Source organism: Rhinolophus hipposideros, assembly GCF_964194185.1.
Source record: "Rhinolophus hipposideros genome assembly, chromosome: 14".
Lineage (NCBI taxonomy): Eukaryota > Metazoa > Chordata > Mammalia > Chiroptera > Rhinolophidae > Rhinolophus > Rhinolophus hipposideros.
The window spans coordinates 55,197,911-55,217,896 of NC_138060.1; the positions used below are offsets into that span (position 1 = coordinate 55,197,911).

Here is a 19,986-nt window from a genome sequence, read left to right on the forward strand (position 1 = left end):
TTGTATTTGTATAGATTCTCACATGTACTCTGATATCCGGCCCCTGTATAGCGCAGTATTGCGTGCACATGTCACATGATGTTTACAGATTTAGTACGCAGAAGAATCAACCGGAGAGCATGTTAAAGACGCCCCCAGAGAATCTAATTCCTTGAGTCATTGGTGAGGTCTGGAGTTTCAACAAGCCATCTCCCCTCCCCCAGCAGAGTGACCTGGACCACAGTACACAGGCCACACTTTGAAATACAATGTCCTACATCATTCATAAATCAATGATCCACATTATCTGTGATGTGTAGTAAAGAAATGTGGAAGGTGACACATTTATGGTTCCAAAAGTGAAAGCATTAAAGAGAGCAAGATCAGGTGGTTAATTTGTGAAGGAAGTAACAGGCTACCAGTCACTAAAACTGTAATAGGAAGTTGTATGCCAGGTTACCTAGTCACGAAATTAAGGTCTCCTAAGGGGCCTGAGTAAAAGGGGCCTAGGACAGGTAAAATTGGATGTATGGAAGTGGTTAGGAAACGTGCAGTGGAAATTAATTGTATAAGAGACATGTCATTTATGGTGGTGGCTTCAAGCCATCATCTAAAGTGAGTTGTGTGATGGCTTTGGCAGATGGAGTTCAAGTAGGACAAGGAAAGGAGATGGGAGACAATGAAAGCAAACCTCATGGGAGCCAAAGACTGATGTGGACCCAGCCTTGCTGGGTTTATTTACCTAAACTCAAAAGATATTTTAGTGTTGGCGTATTTTGACTCCCTCAGTTAACTGTTCTCAGAAACTATCAGAGGAGGCACCATTACATGTTGTCATTGCCTCCTCAATCATCGTCCCTTACCTGGGACCCAGGGACCTGATGGGCTTCATTCATAATGTCCCACAATGTCACAGGGCACCATCTAAGCCCTTCCTAAGACACTCGTTTTTCCTTCTCAGATTCCCAGAGGTCCTAAGGTAACGCATTGGAGTCATCACTCCATCATGTTTGTTTATTCCTTCTGTGGATACTCTTTGGCCCTTCTAAATCAGAGGGTGAGGGGAAGTTTAATGGGGAAAGAAATTCACTCTTAAGCAGAGCTACTAAATTGCACTTGAAGAAAGGGTCACAACAGGTGTTCTGAAACAGCCTTGCTTTCTGAAATGGTGCCATTCCTGAGGTGTGACCTTTAGAGGTGAAACAACTTTGACAAAGGCCTTTTGAGTATTTAGTAACTCTCTTGGATGGATCTTCTCAAAATTTAGAGAATATTTAAATTTTGGATCCAATTTATGACTCCCTGTCTCCGCACTGAACATAGTAGCGTTCTCATATTTGATGTGAGGAAACCCTGGTATCTCCCTCTTAGCTTTTTCTGCTCTCTTCATGATTTTAGGATTTCACAGGTCGTCCTTGCTTCGGGGGTTACCATGAGCTTTCTGGGCTGAGCCGCTTTTGGCTCTTCAGTCTTGCACTTCTGAAAGTTGGGATCTGTGGTTGTCTGAAAACCACTGTGGCTGTGAGTCACACATATTTGGGCAGTGCTGTGTGTGCCCTGAATGCTTTTTTCACAGCATATCTTGTACCAAATCGAGCCCTGCACGCCAGAAGCCTGGAGGACCGACCTATGGCCTATTCATGAAGACCACGGGCACAGCACTGCAGCAGGCTCTGGGCAATCAAGGGAAGCGAGGTCCACCCTGGGGCCAGCTGCTTGGTGGGGTTTACAAGTGGCCCATCCCTTGGTGATGCTGCTGTCATTCCAGAAACAACCCTGAGCTTGGCCGTCTCCACCCTCAGCCGATCCCTCACCGCCATTCCGTTGTCTCATGTCAGTAGATGAGAAAATCAAAGCCGAGGAAAGATAACTGATGGTTAGAAGGTACAGGTTCTAAGTGGGCTCTGGCTGCACGGTAGTTAGTCTTTAGAAGACAAAGAATGCTCTAGTTTTGAGTCTCACACTGAAGCCAGCAGGTTTGGGGTTTTACAGACCACCCACCGTCCGGCCACATTGCTTCTGAGGCTTAGGACGCACACACCAGCTAAATGACTGTGTGCTGGTTACACTGGTAAATGCAGCAGAAACACTCCCTTTCGCCTTGTAATGACAGAAGATTCCTGTTTGTATCTTGCTTTGGGTTTGTTTGGAATGATCAGGACTGCCAAAGGATATGTACTATATACACTTATATACCTCACAAGGTAGCATTTGCTTCAGAAGAGCACTGACCCATGAGCTAGTATGAGGGCTTGGAGAATATGCACTGACAGAACCAGGTATTGGGCCAGCTGCTAAGGTCCAGGCTGTTAGGCAGAGGTAGCCTGCCTGCTCTTCAGCCACGCGGACCCAAACTTACCCCAGACATTTTCTATGGCAGGACTTGTCATCCTTTTGTCCTTCCTAATGCCAAGAGGTACACTCTACATTTTCTCCTTCCAGAAGCCACGGACATTCTCTCCTCATGCGAGATTGGGTAAACTGGCCCTTCCAGCCCCTTTTCTGAGCCCTCCCTCTGTTTCTCCAGGCAACAAACACTGACTTTATAGTCATGTCTTAGAAAGACCTTCTTTCTTACATGTTGGTGGGAAAATTCCATCCAGGCATATATTATGCTTAGTTTTACCTCAATGGTTATGCCCTGGCAATCAGTTTTGGTCTCATCAGCCAAACAAAATCAGAAATTCACATGTCATTTTCCAGGGAACAGCCGTTAGGAAAGTGGCCTGAGCACTTTGTTCTCTTGCCTTGCCTGCCTCTCAGGTTGTATTATTGCGTTTGTGAGTTTGGATGACTGATCTCTTGAATCTTGCTCTACCTAAGTCATAAATTCCTTCCCATTCAGGAGAAGGCTTCTGCACCCATGGCGGTCCCTACAGCACAATGTCTACAGAGCAGGTGCTTGTGCAGAGGTCTGGGTTAGCCAGAGAGGACTCCCGTCCTATCAGCTGTGTGTGTTTTTTCTGTCGGACAGCTCCTGCCTGGCCACATGTCCTTAATCTAGACCATATAGTTAATCAGTCTCTCCTTAATAGCCTAATCCCACAGTTGCCCATCCTCCTGCTACCCTCATTTCATAAATCCCTGATTCTAGAACAAGCTGATGACTCACCTGCACGACTGTAGTTTCCCAACTGCTGAGCCCCATTATGGATGCTAAGCATGGCAAGGAAAGGCCTTATAACCTTAAAAGTTGGTGCCACCACAAGTGGATGAGCCCCAACCCCTCTCCAGACTAGCCTGCCTCCACCAGCCCTCTCACATTTTTGGGGATATACATCTGTCTTTAAATCCTTCCCTCAGCTTCAGCTTTACAGGACAAGGCATTTTTTTTTCTCCCTGATCAGGTCAACCCCTTCCCCTGAGATTTTCCTCCCCCCACCTGTCTCCTCCAAGGTCTTGCATATACATGTATGTGAGATACACATCATCACCTCCCCACAAACATATCCCACATATATCAGGTTTATTATGATATAATTTGCCTGCAGTAAAATTCAGCCTTTTCAGCAAATAGTTCTATGCACACAACCACCACCACAATCAAGATACAGAATATTTCCATCATCCCCCAAACTTCCCTCTTACTTCTCCTTTGCAGTCGTCCCCCAAACCCCTGAAAACCAGTGACCTGTTTCCTGTCCCTAGTTTTGTCTTATCCAGAGTGTCATATAAATGAAATCCTACAGTATGTACCCTTTGAGTCTGGCTTCTTTCACTTAGCATAATGCATTTGAGATTGAACCATGCTGTAGTTCTTTCATTTTTATGGCTGAGTAGTATTCCTTTGTATGGAAGTACCTATCACAGTTTTCCATTTGCCAGTTGAAGAATATTTAGGTTGTTACCAGTTTTGAGTGATTATGAATAAAGCTGCTATAAACAGTCAGGTGAGCATAAGTTTTCTTTTGAGTAAGTAACTAGGACTGGTATTGGTGGGATGTATGGTAGATGTATATTTAATGGTTTTCCAAAGTGGTGGTATCATTTTGTTCTCTGACCAGCAATGTGGGATGCTCTGCATTCTTGGTAGCACTTGGTATTGTCAGCTTTTACAATTTTATCCATCCTAAATAGTATCTCATTGTAGTTTTAATTTTGCATTTTCCTAATGACTAATGATGTTGAGACTCTTTTAATGAACTTGTATATCACCCATTAAAGACATTTATTGGTGAAGTCTATGCTCAATCTTTTCCCCATTTTAAAAAGCGAGTAATTTTGTTATTACTGTGTTTTGAGATCTTAAAAAATATATCTGGATACAAGTCCTTTATCAAATATATGTTTTGCAAATATTGTCTCCCAGTCTGCGGCTTGCTTTCTCATTTTATTTAGAGTCTTGTGTCGAACCAAAGTTTCAAATTTTGACAAAGTTAAATTTATAAATTTTTTTCTTTTATGGGTTATGCTTTTTGTACTGTATATAAGAATTCTTTGCCTAACCCAAGGTCACAAAGATTTTTCTCCCTATGTTTTCTTCTAGAAATTTAAAATTTTAGGTTTTACATATACATTATTATGCATTTTGAGTTAATTTTTTCTAAATAAGGTGAGGTATGGATTGAAGTTCAATATTTTTCGCATGTGCATTTTCAATTGTCCTAGCACCACTTGTTGAAAAGATTCTCCATGAAATTATTTTTGCAATTTTGTCGAAAATCTGTTGACCATAACATGTGAGTTACTTTCTATTTTGTTCCATTGATTTATGTATCTTTCCTTTCTCCGACATAACACTTGATTACTGTAGCCTTATAGTAAGTATTAAAATCAATTAGTGTGAATCTCCAACATTGTTCTTCATTTTTGAAATTGTTTTCAGCTATTCTAGTTTCTCTATTTAAATTTTAGTGTCAGTGTGCTCATTTCTACATGATATCCTGGTAGAATTTTTAATGGAACTGTGTTGAGTTTATAGATCAATTTGGGGAGAATTGTAACACTGTTGAATCCATTAACATGGTATATATCTCTCCATTCATTTAGGTCTTTTTTGTTTTATAGTTTTCAGTATACAGAACTCGCACATATTTTGTTTGCTTTATATCTAAGGACTGTATACTTTTAGGTGATACTAAAATAGTACATTTTTCAATTTCAGTTTTTAATTGTTCATTGCTAGTATATAAAAACAATTGACTATTGTATATTGATCATGTATCATGTGCTCTTGCTAAACTTATGTATTCTACCTTTTTATTTTAATTGGTAGACACTGGCATTTTCTACATTGACAATTGTTGTCTGGCAACAGAGACAATTTTACTTTTTACTTTATATCTGGATGCTTAGCTTTTGCGTATGGTTTAAATTATTATTTCGCTGAGAACATTGACTTCTGAGAAATATTTTAACAAGATTACATGCTTGACAAATTGGCTTTCTGGGTCACTCAAAAGGGTTAGATTCCCAAGGTTAGAGCCCAACCAGATGAGAGCAGATGACCACCCCATCCCTGGGCTCAGTTTGCACCTCCACTGCTATGTTTCAGATGCCCAAGTGTCCATCTGTCTTGCAGGAGTGTGCATGAGTCAGGAGTAGGCACGCTCTCTTACACTCACAACCCCAGGGCCTGACACAGGGCGTGGCTGATGTCATGGACTAAGTGAGGCCTAGAAATACACCTCGTCTGGCCCAGGGGGAAGGGCAAGGGCTCTGGCATCAGGTCTGAGTCTGAGCTCTTCTGCGGGTGCAAGTTACTTATTCTCTCAAAACCACATTGTTTTTCCATCTGTAAAACGAAGACACCATCTATTTCATTATTTGTCATTATAAAGTGCTTCGTTTATCACCTTCTAGTACTAGTACATCTAAGTGGATGTCACTAGAACTGCTACTTCATGGATACAGGGTGTCGTTTAGTCCTAACTCCTAGCAGATCCTCCCCAACTTAGTGGCTTCCACTTGTTGAAATGGAATCCAAGGGCTTTGAATTCCACTGATGGCCACGCCCAGGCCATCAATGTGGTTGCCAGTGCCAGTGAAGTGCCCAGCAGACAATTAGATGCTTATATTATCTAAGATGCCATAGTGATTGACTGCAGTGGTACCTGAACAGGTTGATGCCCAGGATCTGTGGGCTTCTATGCCACTGTCAGCATCCAGGGTTGTATGTTCAGAAGGATCTATGTGGAGTTCTAATAGGAACAGACTGTCCCATGTTGGAAGGTCATAGAGGCAATCCAAAATGTAAGGATTCCCTCCCAAATTTCAAGGGACATGTTCCAACTGTCCAGGCTACAACTCACTCTGCAAATTTTGGTAAATGAGTCCTTATTTTTCTTGGTAGCTTCAATCCTGCCTGAAGGGCACCAGCGTGGTTAGCTTGATATATAATTTGGGGTTTTGGAACATGCTATTGTTAATACCTGGATATGAACATGAATTTTATTTCTAATTTTTTAAACCCCTCAAATTATAGGAAAAGCTGTGATTCCTGTAAGTTAAGTCTTTAGTGTACAAATATTCCTGCATTCCTAATGCATGCATCTCTGTGTTCTTTTTTTTTTTTCTTGTTTTTTAAATTGAAAACCTGGTTGATGTTCTGAAACTATTTGACATAGCCTCATTTTGAAAGTTGTCACATAAAGCTCTGTTGTATAAAATAAATGGAAGTTAATAGATAAAATCTCTCAGTTGGAGAATAAGCTTGCAAGCAATGCTTGTCTGGGGGCCACATATTCATAATATCTTTCCTGGGTTTTGTTTTTTTCCTTCTTGAACACAGTCTGTTTTCCACAAAATAGGAACATGTCAATATGGTCACAATTTCATTATGTGAGTGCATATACCCTATGTGTATATGTGTGTACATTTACGTCCTTTTATGTATGGGCAGTAAAACTAGTTTCTTTACGACTGGGTTGGTACTTTGATTTCCTTCGTGTTTTTCTGTGTTTCAAAATTACCTGCAATGTTTAAAGACAAAAGCAATAAAAATAGATGGACTTTTAAAGGATATCTTTCCTAGGCTCAGGCCAGGAAAAAAAATATCATATTATTTTGGCCAGATTCTACCAGAATTGAAAAATTGAAGAGAGGGAGTCTAAGGCTGGATTTCCCAGGATAATAAGGAACTCAAAGCTAGTCTACAAATTCACAATTACATTAACTGAACATGGAGAGAGAGTGTATCACTGACCAGTGCTGTGGTTTTTTATGTTTCTCGTTGCAAATAAGATTGAAAAGGAGGAGCAAGCCGACCCCAAGAAAGAAGTGACCAAAGAGGAGTTTCAAGTGAATGGATGGCCTCAGCTCATGGACTCACTGTTTCCTGACCCTCGTGCCTTTGGGCAAGTTATCCAGCTTTGAATATGATGCTGAGGTCGACACTTGCTGATGCGCCAGCTGCCCATGCCCAAGCCGGGCAGCCTGTCTGGAGGTGAGAGCGGCATCTCTGTGTTTTGCTCTAGTCAGTGGGTCCGAGCAGCACCCCTTGGCCTCCATAATCAGTGCATGGCTCTTTGGGTGTCACCTGCAGTCCTTTTTCCCCCAGGCTGTGCACAGACCCCAGGGTCTTTGGATCAGGATGGCTCAAGTGCCAGCCCATGTGTGGTCCTCCAACTTCTACTCCTTCCTGTCCCTGGGATCCTGTTCCCAATCCTTGATGCTGTTTAGATCCTTAAATGCAGATAGTCCTAGATTTGCGTTTCTCTTTCCCCTGTGCCATTTGCTTTCCATTTGGCCTCCCTAATCAGTTCCCTGTGCTAGCCCACAGTCAGAGGCACAATGCCCTCTGGGGAAGATCCACATTCTTTCTGAGTAAGATATTTGGCTAGCAAATGATCCAGAGACGCAAAGAAATTCCCAGGGGGGGTCTGACTTTTCTAAATCTATATGTCAGATGCAGATAATGTGCTATGTCAGAAGCTGAGAGAAAAGGCGTGAAGAAACAGCACCCTCCCATTCCCCAGGCGCCTGTCTCCAACCTCACCCAGGGATTTGGGAATGTCTCCTCCTTGTCCCTGCCTGGGTGACAGCCAATACTCTAGGGCACTGCTTTTGAGCTTGCCCAGCCCATCGGGATGGCCTCAACTCCAGAATTCATTGCTCTGTGAATTATGTAGCTTTGGGCAGATTATCAACAGCACTCATGATGCCGCATGCCCATCCTCTCTCCTGAGGGCTCCTCTCCTGAGGGCTCCTCTATCCTGCTAAGATAGAGCCTCCATGAGGCAGGAGATAGTGCCCTCCTACCTGTTCACTTTGCCACATGGACAGGTGACCCAAGGGCACTTTCACAGAATCAGAAGGGGTGCTCAAACAGCTTCTGTTTCCAGGTCATATGCCCCAATTGAAACCTGGTCCTTTTGTGCTCTCTGTAGCTGGGCCCCTTCATATTTTGGTTTGATACCACAGTGGGATCAGGAGAAATAGAAGAGGAGCTTGGCCTTGGGGAGAAGATAATTAAGTCGAACTCCTTCCACTTAAGTGAGTTAGGGGTGGTTAAGCAGTCCAAGACTTCCCTCCCTGTGCAGAAGGCCATTCAAGGGTGTGTGAGGGTCTGAACCCAATTATAATGGAGCAGGGTAGGGGTTGACTTCCCACCTCTCCTATGTTTTACTCCACTATCTGTAGCCCCAGCGTCTTGGGAAGAACTTTGGTCTCAGGTCTCTCTTTTAGGGCCATAGGAACTAAGCCCCTACACACAAATATCTGCAGGGAGGGAATTTGCCCACAGGTTAAATGGAGACTCCTAAGCTCATCCTGTAAATTGGTGTGTGTGTGTGTGTGTGTGTGAGTGTGTGTGTGTGTGTGTGTGTGTGTGTGTGTGTGTGTGTGTTGGGGAACTTGGCTTTGGGAGAAAAGCTTTGGGCTCTCATTTTCTCTCCCAGGCACAGACACTGGAGAGCCCCTCCAAGTCCCATGTCGGTTCCGTGTCCTTGAGGACCCTGACCACTGAAGATGGTCACAAGAAGAGTGCACTCTAATATACTCCCTTCAGGGTCCTGCCTTTGGCTTAGGATTGCACTGTGTGCCCAGCAGTGGCCTTATAGGATCCTCTCTTGGCCATTTTCCCTACTCAGCGTAGAGCTGGGGTTGGAGTGGATCCATCTCTCTTCAGACTCCAGTGGGGTTCATTCCAGATGCCACGCTAGCTTGTTTTAAGCTCAGGCTTGGCTGATTTGTTTATTGACTCTTAAAGTTGGAATTAAAGGGTGAAAGATGCAGGCAATAGACACTTCCCCCACTTCTTCCCACCTTCTCCAACACTTTTCTACTTAGGAGATGCATGGAGGGGATGTGGAGCCAGGCCCCAGACAATGAGGATACAAGCTTCTTGGGTCATTTCGCTTGTGACTCAGCAGTGCTTTCCCTACCCAGAAGACCACATTTCCTTGCCTTCTTTTTGTTCTTTCCTTCTGCATGTGTAAACAAGATGTTGTCATATCTACTCAGTGCTTGTGCCCATCTTGGGGCTCTGTTGTTGTTGCTCATTCTGCCTTTGATGCTCTGGCCTAATATCTTTGCACTGGTGCGTTCAGCTCAAATATCACCTCAGAGCTGCTTCCCTTGGAAACACATAGTGGTTTCCATAGTTACTGTCTAGTCCATCACTTGAGTTTGTCTTCACAACACTTATCACCCTCTGGAATTACCTTGTTCATTCTTTCACTTGTTTATGGCTTGGCTCCCTTTCCCCTCCTAATGTAAACTCCAGGATTGCCAACACCTGTTTACTATTCCGTCCTCAGTTCCCAGCACTAGTAAGAACTCAATAAATGCTTGTTGAATGAATGGATGTTTGTTGTTTTTTCATAGGAATAATTTTTCAAAAGCTTAGATACTTTTGAGGAGTCAGTGGTATTGTATTTAGTAATAGGAAATTTGGTGACTGGTAGAGCATCCTCTGCATGGAACCAATGGGAAATGAGGAACAGGAATTCATGAAGGTAGACACAACCCCTCAACTAAGCTTGATCACGAAGGGCAAAAGACAGGGAAGAGCTGGGGTTTTCCAGGAACTAAGGAGACACTTGAGCATGGTGAATGCTGCTGTGAAGAAGGCAGCAGAGTGGGTGTAAGAAAGAGGAGGAGATAATTCATGACGTCAAGAACTGAGGATGTGGGAGGGGGAATCCAGGACATAGACGAGGGGATCAGGCGTTCCTTTTCATTGGAAACAGGACGAAAGGAAACTATAGACTCCAGTGGGTTTGCAGGGTCAGTGGCAGGAGCTTGAGTCAATTCCTACCTATGGCTTTGATTTTCTTTTGAAGTAGGAGATGAAGTGGCCTGTTCACAAAGAGGGGTGCTGGTGTCGGGGTCAGAGATATGAGACAAGTAGGGAGGATTATAAAGAAATCACTTCATCCAGGTCTTTGAAATCTTCTAAAAAAACCTTCAGATGAACTAAATTAATTAATTAACAATTCAAAGCACTATTTTGCCACTATGTTGATGCCTACACTTTCATATTTAGATGTAAATCCCAGATCTAAACTTGAGATCTGTATGTTCTCAGAGGGAAGATGAAAGTGCTGGATAAAGAAAGGCAAAGTATAATTTTCCTAAGGAATAAAGAATCACAGGGAAGCTTTCACTATGGGAAGTTGCAAAGTTTCTGACAGTTCGCAGAGGGATGGAGCTATGCTGTAGAGACAGTAATTTGCTGACTGTCATCTGGGATGCTGTTCTAACATCAGAGAAATGTGGGATCTCATGCCTGGAAGGGTCCTAGGATGGCTTCCTGCATGACTCCACAGCACATGTCTCAGTCCTATTAATAACACCATGAACAGGTACTTATTACCTCTGCTTAAATAAAACAAAGTGTTCTGAATGAACGAAAATGATTCTGTTGATCCAATAGTAGGGTGTACAGTTGTAATTTGGAGAGGTTTTGCATATTCACTCTTCTTATTTGTACCACAGTACATACTTGCAGGAATGTTGGTTAAGGATAGTGAGAAAAATAGCTTCTTTTTATTGAGCCTCAGCTATGGATCTACTACAGGGTGTTTTGCATTTGTAAATGGGAAAGGTTGGTCCTGGCTCCCAGGATCACTGAAACTATGACCTTGACCTTATCGCCGTCATGCTGCAACCTAGAAGTTTCCAATCTGAGCTTAGTAGAACCCAAAGGTAGTTGGAGAGGCCACCTTACGAGATGAGAGGGGATGAAGTAACAGGGATACTGGCCACATCTTCACATCATCCAAGGCAGTTTTTAGGGTCTATGTCAACTTCTAATTTTATGTAGATAAAGGGTTCCCGTGGGGTGAAAGAGTCTGACAATCTCTACTTTTCATGATTGAAAGCAAATATTGATGGAATACTTACGTTAGTGATTTTCTAATTGATTTATTGAAGAGTGTACTATCTGGCATTACATCATAGGTGTGGGCTGAGTTGACTGGTATTTTGGTGACTACTTATTTCTTCTTACGCAACAGTTCACCTACCACCAGGCTGAATGTTTTGACTTTTCATCAGCTGGCTAGGTTTATTCAAAGTACAATGAGCAGAAGCATAGATTAGCAAACAGTCTTGATAATTATACCTATACTTTTACTTTTAAACAAATTTATGTAAAACTATTACATTCAACATGGTACTAAAATTTATTTCTTTTGCATATGCTCCATTAACTGTATAAACTACATTACTAATGCATAAAGCAGGTTGGAGGAGAGTGGAGAAAATGGGAGACCGCAACTAAAGTGGTGGCCTGACTTCATAGCAAATCAAATATCTATCAGTTTTGAATGATTTGGCTCAAAAAGATCTCTTCACAATAAAACTAAGTTCTAAAAAAATGTTAACTCTAATTACCAAAGTGATATTCACATTGTATTTTGAAACACATTCACTGTCCTGGGAGTCCATTGATAACCTGTGGATAGAAGCCTGTGGGACCCAGTGGTGGTATCTGGAGAGGCTGGTGGGCTCCTTTCCATAACCCAAATGCTATAAGTATTTTGTAGAGAGAAAGGTGTATAATCTCAAGTAATTAGGGTCTAGAAAGAACATATTGTCTTGCAGCAAGAGGATCTAAATTTCTAAAGATTCATTTAGTCAGGAGCTGTAAGCTCACCAGGAAGACAGGGTGGGAAAGAATGTCTGGGTCCATTTTTGGGAAGATGGTTGATGGTGGTGGAAGTCCTTTCTGGGGTGGGTGAATGACAGACATTCCTGATAAAGATAAGAAGTTATTTGCAGCACCGAAAGTTATTTGCAAAAAGTAAGGGCTTTTTGGGCCATTCTTGATTAATGAAGCCACACTCGGGCCAATATTAAAGGTAGATATTTTATCAGATATTGAAAATAGTAGCTTGGCCCAGGTGGTGGTCCATGAAGAGCCCCGTGTTGACATCCAGGCAAATTTATTTGATTAATGATGAAATGGAGATATCCCTGTGTCCACTATTAAGGAGGGTTGGGTAGTCTGTCATCAGAGAGTGTGGGACCCACTAGACATTCTGGAAACTGCTCATGAATTAAATCATGTTTGCATGCAGATCAGAGGGTATTTTTCCTGACACCTCATGTGTTCCTCTACCTAGGGGCAAGTCTACTCACAGCTAATTCATTTCTAGGCATGCCTCTCACTTATCAAGGAAAAGGTGATGGTACAGTGGGGAACAGAGAGCCCCAGCAGTCACCAGGAGTGTCCCATGTGAGCGAGCCTGCTTCCAGGACCTCTTTTGATGGGAGTTATTTAACAGATCTTCCTGGATTTTGTTTTATTTCTGAGATCTCTGAAGTAAACCAACCTTTGGGTTTGCGACCTGCACTTTCTGTCTCAGGAAGGTAGCATCTCTCTTCTCTATAGGAAGAAATTTTGATGCACCAAAAAGAAAAACGCCTGGTGTTCTGGGATTTTTTTTTCCCCCACATGGTGAGCCATCAGATTTTTACATAATCTGTTTTCACTATAATTCACCCTCCATTTCTTAAATTCTCTATGAACATCCCCCTTTGCAACTGACAGCTTTTGTTCTTTCTCTTCTGGCTTATAAGCTTTCTGACTCAGACCCTTTAACAGAGTCTTAGTTTTCTGCTGTTGGCGATCATTAAGGATTTCTATTGCCAGCTGCAAGGTTTTGCATTTATTTTCAACCAGAGCTTTGGCTGCAAGCAGTAAAAATAAGAATCATTTTCTAACTTTCTTCTTTCAACTAATGTCTTGCTGATACCTCATTGTTTGGCTTGGCATCTAAATGACGTTTGCTTTCTTCAATTCTTGATAATCTGGATTTTGGTACCACCTGACTTCCCTGACTTTTCATCTTCTTACTATGGTAATCTGTCAACTAACTCTTTATTTTTAAAACAATCTTGTCCATTTCCTTTCCTAAGATTTTTCTCCTCTGATGCAAAGATCAAGATCACGTGGTTTCAGCTGCATAACATATTTATTTAGAATGTCAACTCCATTAGTTTTCTAAGCCACAGCTTCTGAGACTTAAGCTCTTTTCTGATTTGCTCACTGATCTCAGTAGGTAGGACTGGGAGGGCAGGAACAGCTAGGGGCAGAAGGAGACCATACCCTTCTCTCCACTTCAGGGGCTTCTGTAATCTTCAACTGCCACCCTTCTTTTAGCTTCTGTCTTCCTTCCATCGCTTTCCCTCACTCTTCTGTTTTTCTACAACTTCACAAAAGATCTTGAATTCTGGCAGAGCTACTAACAATCTTTCTACATTTTCATTGTCCTGGGATTCACACTGTCTTCACTGTTTTCTTCAGATCTTGTTTCCAGGTATTAACTGAGATTCTGCCCAAACCAGCATCACTTTGACTCATGCAGGTTCCCACTGTCAGGTGACCAAGAATGGCCCCTCATAGGGCTGCTGACCTCCAACCAGGTACATTCTGACTTCAGATCTCTAAAATCCCAGTCTATTCACTTCCCCAAAAGGCCTGGTGCCAAGGTTCAATCATGTCTTGTAGATGATGGTTACAGCATTGCTGAATCTACCTCCTTAACTTGTTTTCACCTATAGTTTCAATTTGCTGTTACTTGTCTTAAATCTCCAAAAGACCTCAGCCAAATGCTTGAACCCAGCTTCTCATGTGATATCTTCCTCTTCTTATGGTGTAAGTTTCCCTTTGGTGAGCTATTAGGGTCCTAATAAGAGGATATCTGTAGTCCAAAGCATTTAGCACCAAAGCTTTTCTTTCTTCCTTGAAAAGCTTCCTCTCTGAACTCTCAGATGCAAGGGGCCAAAACAAAGAATATACATCTTCAAAACATGGAGACAGCAAGGCTGAGAGTGTCCAGACTCTTGCAGTCTTTCCTTATGTGCCTACTCTTGCCAATCATGTGACTAGAGGGAATGAGCTCCTAGGATTTACCCAGCTCCAGACACCTACCCACCCTTTTGGTCAAGAACAGTATATATTTCTGAAGAAGGTGGGGGAGATTAACCAAGAAGCACTAGGAGAACAATATAGAATTCTACTTTGATAGGTTTTTTTTGTTCCCCCAACAGCATTTTGAAGATATCATCCTACTGTCTTTTGACCTCTGTAATTGCCATAGGGAAATCTGCTGTCATTCTACTTGTCCTTCCATTGTAAGAAAATTGTATTTTCCATTTGGTTGTTTTTAAGATTTTTGTCTTTGTCTTTGGTGTTCTAAAGTTTCACTATGTTGTCACTAAGTATGGACTTATTTTTATTTATTTTTCTCAGGACTCAAGTTTCATCAATCTGAAGATATTTATCTTACTTCAGGGATGTGCAGAGAAAGATATTGTGTTACCGTTATAATGGTCAAAAGCTAAAAATTATCAAGTGTTGGCAGGGATGTGGGGAAAATTTTCATAAGCTCCTGATGAAAATGTATAAATTACTACAATACCATTTGGATGAAATCTGGGGATACTAGCAAAGCAGGATATTGCATAACCTATGATCAAGCAATTATGATCTTAGGCACCAATACTAGAGAAAACTTGCATTCATAGAAAAAGAAAATACATATAAATCTGTTCAGTGAAACATGGTTTGCCATTGGAAAAAAGAAGAGAAAGCCATAAGAAGAAATTAATAAAAATGTCTACCAATGAGAGAATTAATGAATCAATAATAGTATATTCATAAATAAAATCCTAAACAGCAGTAAAGACAAGTGAATCAAATATACCCATACTAGGAAGATAAATTTGGGAAAACAAAATGAGGAATCTGAAAAGCAAATAGTAGTTGTTAAATGCAATATGATGCCCTATGCATAAATTTGAACAACCCATAATACTATAATTGCCAAAATAAGCAGAAACCATAAGATCTCACACTTTCTCTATAATTCAATAGTATAAAAAAATGACAACAAAATAAAAGACTGTTCAAGAAATAGCTATTGTCTTGGAAATCAAAAAAAAGATTGTCGCCCAATAAACTTTAGTTTAAAGGAAAGAAAAGGAAATAATTCCTGGTTTGAAGAAACAACAGAAATGAAATGCTATATAGAAATGGTCAACAGTATTAGCCAGGCACAAATGTTTTTGGAGAGATGAGTGGGAGACTAAAGATAAGCCTGGTGTCTTTCCAAGGTTACAAGTCTTAGAACACAAAACCACTTGTTCTGAATCCATTTTGGATCTGGATTGTACTGTGGCTTCTGCAGGTTTATGACACAGGGGATAAAGGGAAGAATTAGAATACCCCCTCCCTCCCAACCTCACTTTAGTAATAGGTAGGAAAACACAGTAGAAGATAACGGAATGTGGCAGAATGTGGAGGGATGTAAGATGGGCAGTATTAGGTGGAGTAAAGGAGAAAGAGGGCATCTGGAACAGTCTTGGGTTGGGAGCCAGGGTGGCCAAGCACAGGCAGATGCCCGAATCTCCCAACAAGGCATGGCTCTGCATCCTTGAGTGAACAAAGCCAGAACCAGCCAAGTTTAAGGGGCAAGTACATATATGGGGGCAATGCCAGAGGAAGTCCGGTTCAAGGTGTGAGGCTGGGGTGAGAGGGAATGCCAGCGAGTAGGGAGGAAGAGTGGTAGACTTAGATGAGATAGAGCTCAGAATTCTAACCCCCTGGAAAGAGGAATCCGGACAAGTACTGTCCCCAGGCAGCCGGAGGGCGAGGCCTGAGTGTCCTGGCTTCCTCACTTGGGAAGGCCATCACTCTCTGGAGAAGTGGCAATAAAAAGGCAGGTGCATTCCACTACACAGAGCCTTCAGGTAGAAATGTTTTTTTCTGCCTAAATTCAGGTGCTAAATGAACAACAAGATAAGAACCTCTACTATAAATAGTTTCTGACGTTGAGTTATCTGAGGCCATGATGTTCCTGGGAATAACACCAGGGGTACCATGACAGACTACTAGAAAGAACAAACTGGTGGGCCAGTCCCACTCAGACCCAGTAAGGAAACATAATATTTCTTCTGTCCATTTTAGATTTGGGCAAAGCCAGACCCTGTACTCAGAGCTCGCTAGGCTCTGTCCTCCCTATCATCCAGAAGATACGCAGTTACTGTAGAGTGCAAAATTGGGGAGGAGAGAGCATAGTGTGTATTAATTCATGGAAGACATTGGATGTTAGCACAGAAGTGTTAATAACTAGAAATTACTGAATTCTCTATGACTGTCTGTTGTGGAAATAAAACCCTCTGGAGATGGACCAAAAAAATCTGGAAATTACTTGAAACTGGTGGATAACTAAATGTAATGTGCCTTGAATATTATAACTAAAATCTACCGTAGTCTAATTGTGTTTTTTGTTGGTTCTGGGGAGCATTATGTAGTGAATATTGCAGAAATTATATAAAACCCCAAAAGCTATTCTATGTAAACTTCTTGAGTGAGAATTCTTAACCATAATGTTTGGTGTATTACTCTGATAATTCTGGACGCTAATTGATTTTATGTTCTGAAATTTTGACTGGTTTTGGGAAAACTGTAAATGCTTAACAACTGGCTCTCTGGGTGAAAAATCCTGATTTACAGTGTTCGCCAATTTCCATGGTGTAAATACTTCCACTGTGGCTGACTGCAAGCTATAAATGTGTCTTGGGCGCGAAATTGGGAAGAGATGTACACAGTTAACTCTTGCGTTGGTACAGACCACCGTATGTACCCATAGGCCTCGGTGAAGCTACAGTTTTTTACTCAAAATTCTGTTCCATAAATATGCAAAGGCACCAGTCAAAGGAAAAATCTGAAGGGAAAATAAAATAAATTCAAATTGGGGAGCTCAAATGGAGCTCAGATTTTTTTTTTTTTTGGAAACTTTGAGAAGTGGTATTTGTCTATAATCTACATTTTATTATTATCTTTTATTAAGCAAACAAGCTATCTATCACACTGAGTGTTCTGAACTCTTAGTTTCTTTGGTGTTCCCCTAGAAGGAGGCTGGGGTTTCTTTTCTTTCAAATATTGGTGCTAAGGAGATGCTGACCAAACAAATCAGTGGGACTTGCATGGTGAGCCACTTTCAGGATGGCTGAACTGAGGGTCAAGAAAGAAGAAAAGATGCAGAGCCTTCTGAAGTTCGGGGAGGCAACCCTGAAACTTAGAGCTCTGATTTGGTATGATAATACATATCATTTTAAAATTAACATTAATGAAAACAAGAAAAATAAATTGTTTGAAAACTGAAAAAAAAATGGATTCATAAACTCTTCTATTAGAGTAAGTCAAGAAGAACTTGTTGAAATAGAGGTGTAGTGGAAATATCAATAAGAATGCACGGACATTTTTAAAGAAGGCTCTATCTGTCCTGTCCCTGTTTATACTATTGAATATCTTTGCTGCCATTCTGCCAAATCCTAGTCAAAATGTGGAACAAGCTTATTTGTACAACTAGTGCCTGTGGCTTCTAAAACTATTCTCCGAATGAAAGGAACAAATACCCTTGGAGGATAGTTGATTCCATATTTCCGGACAGGGCGGGAAAAAAAAATCAGGATTAGTTTGTGAATTCTAGACATTGAAAGAAAGCAAAGTTGCATTAGGGTATCAGAGAGTCATAAGTCCACAGTGATGCAAAAGAGAAGATAAAACAGAATTGCCTGAAAAACACACCCGGTTTCTGAAATTGTTTACTGAAGAAGCTGTATATTGCTTAACACATGTTATATGAGACTTATGCTTAAGTTCTTATAACTAACAGTTTGAGAACGCAGGATGCTGTTATGTTCTATAAGGAGAAGAACCTGGACACAATCAGAAGGGGTATCACAGAACATTATCAGTATTCCAAAGATCTCTGTGAAATGTGGTTTTATTTGATAGAAAAGGATGCAAGCAGATTGGAGAGAATTGGCATTTTGGGCGGGTGCCAGAGATGATATTTCAGAGTTGTTTCTCTTATCTTCCCAGCCGTAAATTCCTTCCCAAGCATTGCCAGCCATGGTTGGATATCAGATAGAGGCAATCCCTGAAAAACCACGCTGAGTTTGATCAATTGGCCAGCATGTGCACACTATTGCCAGTTACGTCATTATGCTTATGGCCATTTATCCAACAGCACTTCACGTTGCCCAAGCAGGGACTCTTGCTACATTATCTTTATTACCATGTGGCTGTGCACCTCAGATGGCAAATCAGAACCAGCTCCTCTGTTTGCAGGAGACCTCATTATGCTTCACTACAGGGGGATGAAATTTTACAGATGTCATAAGATGTGAAATGGACACTGATGAACAGGAAAAAAAGCATATTCTTGAAGAAATATCAAAACTAGTTAACATGTAAAAGGAAAAAGATAAAATAAAGGGAAACTATGCCATAAAATACAATTTTTAACTGAGCTTCTCTTTCTAATGAGATTTTAAAATGAAGGAAGTATAAGAAATAAGTGAAGGAACCGAAAGTCAAATGATAATGGGTAACCTTGGGAAAAATACATTAATATAATGCCAGTTGATGTCTATAAGAACTAAATGATAAAACAAGAGAAAAACAGGTCACTTTAACACTGATGGATGTCTATGATAACACGATAATACTTGGTACTTTGCAAAACCTGTATCTTTGACACGTAGGATGGTTTATACAAAATTGGAAGAAAACCAACTAACAATAGGTATCTCATCAATGAAGGACAGCACAGTGCTAAACCTATGCAAGTAGGAGGTCAAACCTTTTTCCCCAAAGGAGGAGGTGGTGGAGGCCTGCTTTGGTCCAGAAGTCAGCAGCACATGGGACTGGTCAGTGGATGGTGTGATGGAGGTAATGGGTGGGAAGTGGATGAGATTAAGGGAGGAACCTAAAGGAGGGATTTGGGCTTTGTAAAAAAACACCAGAAATCCAAGGATAGGTGTTTTTGAGCCTCTGAGAATTGCCCACGGTCGCTGTATGTCACTCAGATTGGCAGGCTTGCCTTGCAAGTCTCCTATGGGTGTCACTGTGAGAAATCACGCTTGGGGCTTCTGAGTCAAATTGGATTCGTAGTAACTGAGACATCCCATGGCTCTAAACAAACTGTCTTTCTTATTCCTGGCAACTCTGAAGGAAAGCTGGGACCCCTGGAAAGAGGGTCAACAGGAACATCCCTCCTTTGCTGGCTCTTTAAGCCACTAAACATAATTTGTGGCAATTTGGGGGGGTCCTGCTCTGGACTCCATTGAGCCCCTATTGTCTGGACATATGTAAAAAAAAATCCAGAAGGCTCCATCTCTAGACCTTCAGTAAACCAAAGACATGGTGGCCTTTGCAGATGGTGAACATCAACTTGAAGAGAAGAAAAGGCAGACTGTAATGACAACTGCTGAGGAAGGCTGGTTTGTCAGCCCCACTGAGATCACTCAGAAAATTAGGGGTATTTTGAGGAGTTCAAATTCCCTCCTTCACAGCTGGGGACTTGAAGTTGTTTTGGAGTATTAATATAATATTATCACATTTCTGTAGTCACAGGCTGGTGAGACAAAATGATGTTCCACATAGAAATTCACACGCATATCTACCCCTCACTCTCCTACCTCCCTTGCTTTGCTTCCTTACTCAGACTGAACGGATTTTTATCATGTAGTTTTGGATGCTGCTCTGCTTCTTCCTGATTCTTGCATCACTATCTGAACTTCCTGTAGCCAACCCAGCTTTCCTTC

At 41.5% G+C, this 19,986-nt stretch overlaps 1 protein-coding gene across 7 annotated transcripts in view; it reads left to right on the forward strand.

Moving 5' to 3' along the window:
• Nucleotides 1-18,663, forward strand: part of MOBP (myelin associated oligodendrocyte basic protein) — a 41,055-nt gene extending 22,392 nt beyond the window's left edge. For 4 of the 7 annotated variants that reach the window (XM_081072456.1, XM_081072457.1, XM_081072452.1 and 1 more), the window contains 2 exons: nucleotides 7,162-7,363; nucleotides 14,621-18,663. Coding sequence is in view for 6 of the 7 variants with exons in the window: in XM_081072452.1 (XP_080928578.1) it covers nucleotides 7,162-7,201 (40 nt within the window). In the remaining variant the exon portion in view is untranslated. Of the gene's footprint in view, nucleotides 1-7,161; nucleotides 7,364-8,816; nucleotides 9,186-9,207; nucleotides 10,378-14,418; nucleotides 14,503-14,620 lie in introns of those variants that run through there. The other 3 variants (XM_081072453.1, XM_081072454.1, XM_081072455.1) reach the window with 3 other exon arrangements.
• The last annotated feature ends 1,323 nt before the right edge of the window (nucleotides 18,664-19,986 follow it).